The sequence below is a fragment of the Strix uralensis genome, chromosome 3 (assembly GCF_047716275.1).
Source record: "Strix uralensis isolate ZFMK-TIS-50842 chromosome 3, bStrUra1, whole genome shotgun sequence".
NCBI classification, from domain to species: Eukaryota; Metazoa; Chordata; class Aves; order Strigiformes; family Strigidae; genus Strix; species Strix uralensis.
In genome coordinates, this window is record NC_133974.1 from 78,208,118 (window position 1) to 78,216,236 (window position 8,119).

Here is an 8,119-nt window from a genome sequence, read left to right on the forward strand (position 1 = left end):
TTTCCACTTGAGAACTTTTTTATGTTTTACTGTAATTTGTTTGTGTTTTTGGGTTTGATTTTTTTTTGTTTTGTTTTGGTTTTTTGTTTTTGTTTTGCAAAAGAAAATAGTATTTACAGGTGGCTTCTTTTAAAATATAAAAATATAAAGCAGGAATGTATATGAAATGTCAGATTTTATTGTATTTGCAGAGTATTAGCTTTGAAAATGAATAAAGAGAGCTGTTTGTAGTTTTAAAATGCCTTATTAGTATCAATTAGATATTTTCTCTATTTTTTGATGTACTTAGAGCTTTTTAAGTATAGACTTTAAAATGGCAGGACTTTTACAGTGTTTACATGCAAGTGCATTTTATAAGTGTCCTATATGTGTAAAATAGTATTTTGAATGGGAAAATGCTGGCTAAAGTAGCAGGCTGAGCGTTTTCCGTTCCCACGATGATGCCTACGTTGCTAGACTACAGTTTAGTATTGCTTTGTATCATGAGGCCAAGAAATTCCATGTTGTTTGTAAATAGAATAAATGAAAGGCAATAAAAAATTTATTGAACAAAAACCCTTTGTTTGGCCCATAGTTTGTTGAACCAAATTGTTTCTCTAAGTCCAGAATTCCTTAGATGACTCCATTCTTTTAACAACCAGTTATTAATAATCACATCCATCATTAATAGTTGCTTTAATGCTTGCACCTGGGGAGGTACTAATGCTTAATAGCAGTCAGATACTGATGCTGTGCACTGACTGTTGTTCCAGAAATCTTCTGCCCAGTTCCAAAACTGTTCATTGTTTTTTGTTTTCCAATTTCCTTCATCGACTGCTACTAACCATTAGTCGTTAGTCGTATTTTATCTCTATTTCTCCTGTTAACCGGTTTTGTGGGAGCGGGCTTCTCCTTCACGTGTCCAAATCATGATGGAGGGCTGTCATGATTTTATTGCATTCTGTAGATGGTGTCGATCAGTATGTCAGAATTAAACATGCTTGTTTTTTTTATTAGTTGTGATTAGTTTTCATGTTGTCATTAAGCCGTCACTAGCTGGAACTAATCTCTTCTCTATCTTTTCTTTCTTTTTTTTGTTTTGTTTTTTTTTTGTTTCTAACCACCCAGCCGCCACCGGCAACTAACCTATGACCTTCTGACCTCTGAACTCTTCACCCAATGATGACCTGACCATGCCTGCCTGCTGATCAGTTAACTGGTAAACGCCTTTGCTTGCCTGTCTTCAGTGCAGCGAGCTGGGGCACTTGTCCGTTCGTCTTACCATCTAACAAAACAGACAAAGAAATTGTTGTCCTCCAACTCCGCTTTTTGTTGTTCTCCTGTTTGGGTGAAAGTGGTTCTAGAACCTGCACTGAATAGTAGTAAAGCAATAAGGTCCAACTCATCCCTCCGCACTGATCATCCTCTAGTGTCCTGCCCCAAGCGAACGGTAAGGAGGCCTCGCACGAGATGGAGACAGATGTCCCTTAACTACCCGATGACAGAGGCAGTTACTGTGAGAGACTTCTAGGAATATTTTTCTTCTCAAAAAAAAAAAAAAGAAGTCAAAGCTCTCTCTGAATGTACTGTGTGATGATGCATCATGCATGAACCTTTGGTCAGGGATGTCATTGGGGAAGGGATTCCAAAAAGTATTCAAAATTTGATATGCTGTTTAGTCACTACCGGTGCCCTCAAAGGGCAGACATTGCAGCCTTTTTTCTATTGCCTGCCAAATTGGACGTTTTAAAGGAAAGTGTGCCATGAAATGCAGATTACAATGACTTTTCAGAACTATGTTAATGCAGAGAACAAAACAGCAACACTATTAAAGCAAAATCTGAGTTTAAATTATTTTAACCATATTTTAATCTCCTCAGAAGATTACATGAGAACAAGGTACATGCATTATGTGTCACATTACTGGGCAAACTGTTCAAATATTTTTTTTAAAACTCCCTGTATAGAAAAAATTTCATTAAGGATGTAAAAGCCATGCTTGCCTATTTGCTGTATACATGTAATGAAATTGTAGATAAAGTGTAGTGCATTGAAACAAAATGAACAAAAAAGTAGATACTTTTACTATACAAGGGTGCTGGTGCAGAAAAAAAAATATATTTTTGGAAATGTAGCATTTTATACTTTCAAGTGTTATAAAAAAAAGAAAAAAAGAACAAAGAAACCCTTTATTTCATTAAATGATTTTTTCTGGTGGTTGTCAAGAAACAAAAGACCAAAAGAGCCTTTTAGTCTTTCTTTTTTATTTTTTAAGTATTGGAATAAGTCTAAAGAAAAGGAAGTGCCTTATTTTCTTCATGGTCATTTAGTCAAATGTCTTGTATAATCAGCTTCTCCCTCAGACAAGTTACTGCATGCCACTCAGTCGCCCAGTATGTGAAAGAAGCTGTGAGGAAAGACAAATGATGAGTTGACCATATTAATTACCTGATTTTTGCCATACTAGTGTGATGTGACTTTGCCAAAATCTCATTGCATTAAATATTTGCTAAGTTTTTGTCAGACCAGCCCATTGTTATTTCAACCACTCTACTTTTTAAATCATAGCAAATGCCATACTTGTGCAATGTAAACCAAAGGGTTCTGTGATACAGACTGTCTCATGCTAAATGAGACTAGTAGCTGACAAATGTTTGTAGAGCTGGAAGTATGTCGGTTTTGTTCAGGGATGGAGAGGAGTTTTGATTTTGGTTGGAATAAATATATATCAAATACAGTAGGCTTTGGTGTCACCCAGAAAACAGATGTTCTGTGGATAATGAAATTCAAAGTGCTTAGCTAGTTTTCAGTTCTAGTCTGAGCATGTCCCCGGTTTTCACTCGCAGCTCCTGCAGTGGCAAACAGCGTGCAAGTCGCTTATTTTTCAGCTCTTCTTTGACTATTGTTAGATCTGCCCGCTGAGTTTTCTTTGTAAGATAAGCAGGAGAGGGACATCAGCTAATTGTTTGAAGTCCAGCTATACTTTATTTTTAACCCTTATTTCCACATGAGATGCATATAGCTGGGCAATTGCAAGAGCTGAAGCTGTTGAACGCACAGTATTTAATTCTGAAAACATTAAGTATTACATTGTGTGGGGCTCAGTACTAAACTTGGCAAATATCAGGTGATAACTTTATTCCCCTCTTGTCAACTTATTCTCCTCCTGCAAATCGTCACAGCTTCCAAATGAAAGGTCAATAGTAAGCTAAGAGGGCTTACATTTTTAAGCACCTGCATGGTGACCTCATCTAACATCTTGTCTCACCTGGAAATAATTATCAGTTTATTTACTATGCAATAGACATTCATCCTTTCGTATTCAGCTAGCTTTTTGTTTATTGTGCCACCGGCTTTGTCTTCCTGTTACACATACAGTTGTGTTGATTTTACTTACAGTATATGCTGTGCCATTTTGATTTTATTTTGGTTGGTTGGTTGAATAAACTTGCGACACTCGAACATTTGAAGAAAGATTTGCTAAAACAATACCAGTATTTGATCCAGTGTCATCTCAAGTATGATAAAACCTGGACATTTTAGATGTTTATCAAAGGTCTTTTACTGGGGGGGAGGGGAAGTGTATGAAATAGATGTGTGACATGTGAAAGTAATGTTTGCTCTGAACAAACTTCTGAAAACTTAGTTGACAAAATTTTGGATCAACTTAAAAAAAAAAAAAAGCATGACTTTTGAAATCTCTGAATGCCTTGGTTCTCAGTATTATCATTCTTTAATGACTTTTTCTTTATTAAAATAAGTAGTTTTAAGACTTCTTTCTGACAGTATTATGTAATTTTTTTAGAGTGGGTAGATGGGAGTGTCGCTTGTATGTAACCGTACAGATGACATGTATTTGTCTATTCTTTATTATCTTAGTAGTTTCATGCTATGTATGTACCATAACCAACCTATTGCCTATGAGAAACATGTAAGATAATGTATTTACAGCCATTGTTACAAGTTTATAATGTATTTTTCTATCTTGTTTTATATGTATGTTATATAACATTCAAAAGAATTTTTTTCCTGATTGAGAAAAAAGGATACAAAATGCAAAACCCACAATTTTGATAACTGAAAAATTGCCAATTGTTTTGCAGTACTTTATTATATTGGGAGTGTTGTCTTTCTTGGGCTTTTAGTTAGCTACTGGATGAATACATTAGACATATTTGGGTTTTAGTTGGGTTTTTACATAGCTTGCATTTTAATTCTTTGGTTCTTTGCTGTTTCTATTAACCCATAGCATTATTTTAATAAATGTTATAATACCAACCTACTAACTCTGGACTATGTCTGTTTATTAACCATTACATGTTTAATTAAAATAAACAAATAAAGACGGAAGAATGTAAAGTCTTGAGTTACTGGACTAACCCTGAAGAACGTGACCACAGATAACACAATGTGACTTGTTTTTATGTTGTTTGTCGGCTGACATTCTGCACACTACTATATTAAGTTGGCTTTGGTCATTCTGGCCTTTTACCTTGAGGAATAGGTGCCAGTAGAAATGGGAACAAAGTAGCATTTTTTGAGGCATTCTTCTTGTAGAGTCTTGCCACTTGCCTTTCAGCATCTGCGTTACTAATTCCACACTTTCTTTTTCTTTCTCTAAAATAATTACTGTCGGCTCACAGCAAAAGAGCAAAGATGCCAGTGTATTGGAAAATTGTGACGGTGTACAGAAACCAGTTTGATTCTTTGTTGAACCATTTAGAGGTTGCAGTTAATCTCATAGTAATTTGTGATTTGTTGGTTTTGGCACCTGATTCACTGTTGCATCATGTGACGTTTCTAAGCACAAAATACTTCTAGATAGAATTACTGTACATCAAAATACAAAAACTGGGGGGTTTCTTTGCCGGAAGTGCCTTATTTTCTTCATGCCACACTATTTTTAAGTAACTTTTTTTTTTTTTTTGTACTTCTGCTATAGTCTATCAGTATTGCCTAGCTCAGGGGAGTACGATTTCTGTAAGCCAAAGGTCAAACCGGATCATTTCCTAATGACTGCAGAAAGTACAAAAATACACCTTTCACTAAATTAACAAGCAACAGCCATTTCAAATTCCAGGGCTGCCTTTATGTAATTGTTATCCCTGTGGATGACTGTAGCAACATGAATGCAGGGAATTGAAATGGTGAAAATGCTGTTTTGAATGTACATCTATGCAAATATTTTTACAGAAATGTTTCTCTTCCTTAAAGCTTCTGCTGTCTGAGGCTACTTTACATATCCCAGGTCGTCCTCCTAGATTTGTAATCTTAAGTGGACAGTAATTACAGCTAATGTCGAGGGAGATCCTCAATGTAGATAGCTCTTCAGATATCAACAGTTTTTGTGAAAGCCCAATTATTTCCTGTAGATAGTAAAAGTTCAGATGAGAGGAGTCTTTGCATCTGTTCAAATGCCTTCTTTAATTTATGATGTTTCAAACTACGTATCTTGAAATCCATGCAATATAAAACTTCAATTTTAAAAAGTTCTCACAGTATTGGTAGTAATTAAAGTAAAACGTATCTTTATTTTATGGAGAAAAATAGTCTGATGAAGATGTTTGTTAGTTTTCTAATGGCATGTAGCTCTTTGTTTTACAAAAATGTATAGATACAGCTGAAATATCAATGCATTTAGAATAGTTTCACTTGTACAGAAATCTTTTTTAATTTAACAGATCATTAATATGTTGCTATCTTAAAAGCCACAGGCAGATGATTGAAAAATTAGATGTTTACAACAGAGGACATCAGTACCTTTTGATTGGATAATGGCACAAGTGTCATTTCAGAGCCAATAATTTGTATTCCTAAATAATTTTCAGAAACACACATGTAAACTTGGTGAAGTACTCTCTCCAGTTTAGGTGAAACTATTCAGATGGGACAAAAGGTTAGTGTTTTATATTGAAAAATACTTGTATTCCCAGAACTACTGCTTTTCTGTTATATTTTTATTATTTTGTCTTTTTATTATATATGAACTACTGTTATATTTTGTCCACAGTGCATTTTCATCTCATTCTTCATTATATGCAGTAGTGAATGTTGCTGTAAGTTTTGAAGTACTCTAAAGCTGAAGAACAGCAAAAAAAGGAAAACTTCAAAATCAAAGTTTTATATTAATTGTCATCCACCAAATGCATTTCTCAGTTTACCAAAGTGCCTGTCTGAAAATTAACTATTTTCTACTTTGCCTGCATATAAGATAGAAACAGGCTCTTTTTAGAACTGAATTTGAGGATGACATCAGTATTGCTATATCACTGAAGCTAGGTTGTTCTTTTTCTTTGTTATTATTCTGGGGTTAAATTGTCCTAATTATTGAAAGATCATACCTTCAGGTCAGTTAGACAGTTGCTGTTCCATCCAATAAAGTGAGATTTATCTTAGGGTAATTTTTTTTTTTTTTAGTATGTCAGAATATAAACAAAAGCATCATAGAGCATTTCAAAGTAAAATCTGAGCAATGCTATTAGAAGTAAACTGTTGTACCAAAGTACAACAAATTTGATTTCTCCAAGTATACTTTTTTGTTTATCAATCCAGAATGTATTTCGTAAAGAGTCTTCAGGGACACCTTTCAAATATTTTTAATGAACATATGTTCATTACGATATCTTACGATATTTTATTTGAACATATCTTTAAAAAGTAAGTCCAAAATCTGCATGTAACGAGTGGTTTATTCCCAGATGGTCCACTAAAAGTTTTCTGCCCTGAAAATGCAGGGAAATATTGACGAGTGTTGCCATCCATTAAGAAATTACTTTAACTTGGGGGAAACATACTTAGGAGTATACGAAACTTAAAGCTTTGTATCTGAGTAAAAATAGAAGTCATCATAAATAGCACATTGCACAGAATGGAATCTGAGTAACACATTCCTAGGGTTGAAAGTACATAATTGTTATTGGAATTTCTATTTTGTTTTTAATATATTTGATATATTTTTCTAAAACACTATTAATGGAATACTGTCCAAATAACACATGAACCATAACATTAACACATGGTAATCAATGTTGAATCAAACTGGTTAACGAAAGTACAGTGCTCTTCCTTCTATGTGCCTGCGCGCTAATTGCAGGTGGTTTGGTTCTGCGTAGGAGGTGGGTGTTAGGCACAGCGGGGTGCAGTGCTAACTTCTTGGTGCCAGCAGTTCGGACGTCTGTCTTTGACAACAGACTAACTGGGAGGAACCTCACTCCCAAGGCAAAGATTAACTCTTAGAAGAATTAATTGAAAAAACAGCAACAACAAAACAACATATATACATATATGCTTTGACTTGTATTACGGCAGTTTGTGTGAAACATTTAAGGTTTTGTTTGTGCAAAATAATGTATTCTGAGGGGAAAAACAAGCATGGACATTGCCAAAACACATGTAAATAAAACACCATTTATGACTGTACATTATGTGCAATAAAGTAACTGGAAAAAGTGCATGTACTTTATCCTCAAAAGCAAACTGACAGCTCTCAAAGCTGTAGCTATAGTTTTATTTTCTGAAAAGTTAAATTTTATTCTGTATCTAAACAGCAGAATAAAGAATGTACATTTTTCACACTTCAATTTTCATTAATGCTTTTAGCAGTGTTATAAAAGATGTTAATTGTTGAAGAGGCTTAAATTTTCATGGTCATCTGATTACCAGGGTATTTTTTGCTTAACAGTTTCTTATTGCATATGCTGTTGTTTGTAACTGTGAATGAAGCACGTATGCGTTGCATACTGTAAACATGCAATACACACTTTGAATATAGATTTGTGGATGCACCGATTCTATAAATTTCTTAAAGATGACCAAGTGATTTTGATGTTAATTGTACACTTATAATTGTTTAGAGCAAATAAGGAAGAGAAGTACTACTTTGTAGTAAAGCTGACATACTGGTTTGGGGGGGAGGTTCCTATAGAAAATGGGAGATAATAAATCTGCCACCTGACCTAGTGTGAATCTAGCAAGAAACACACTGGAGAAGAACTAGATTATGGTGTTTCGATGTTTTCATTAATATTTATGTGATGATAGTTTATAATTTCTTTACTAAGGTATTCTTTGTGAAAAAGTCCTTTTACTTTACACTGTTTAAATAAAAATGGTTTGCTTCAGAAGTAAGTGTACAATAGAT

At 34.3% G+C, this 8,119-nt stretch overlaps 1 protein-coding gene across 11 annotated transcripts in view; it reads left to right on the forward strand.

Annotated features, from left to right (window-relative positions):
• Window positions 1–7,559, forward strand: part of QKI (QKI, KH domain containing RNA binding) — a 169,563-nt gene extending 162,004 nt beyond the window's left edge. For all 11 annotated transcript variants that reach the window (XR_012628186.1, XR_012628187.1, XR_012628185.1 and 8 more), the window contains one exon: window positions 1,108–7,559. Coding sequence is in view for 6 of the 11 variants with exons in the window: in XM_074862995.1 (XP_074719096.1) it covers window positions 1,108–1,124 (17 nt within the window). In the remaining 5 variants the exon portion in view is untranslated. The remainder of the gene's footprint in view (window positions 1–1,107) is intronic.
• Window positions 7,560–8,119: the final 560 nt, after the last annotated feature.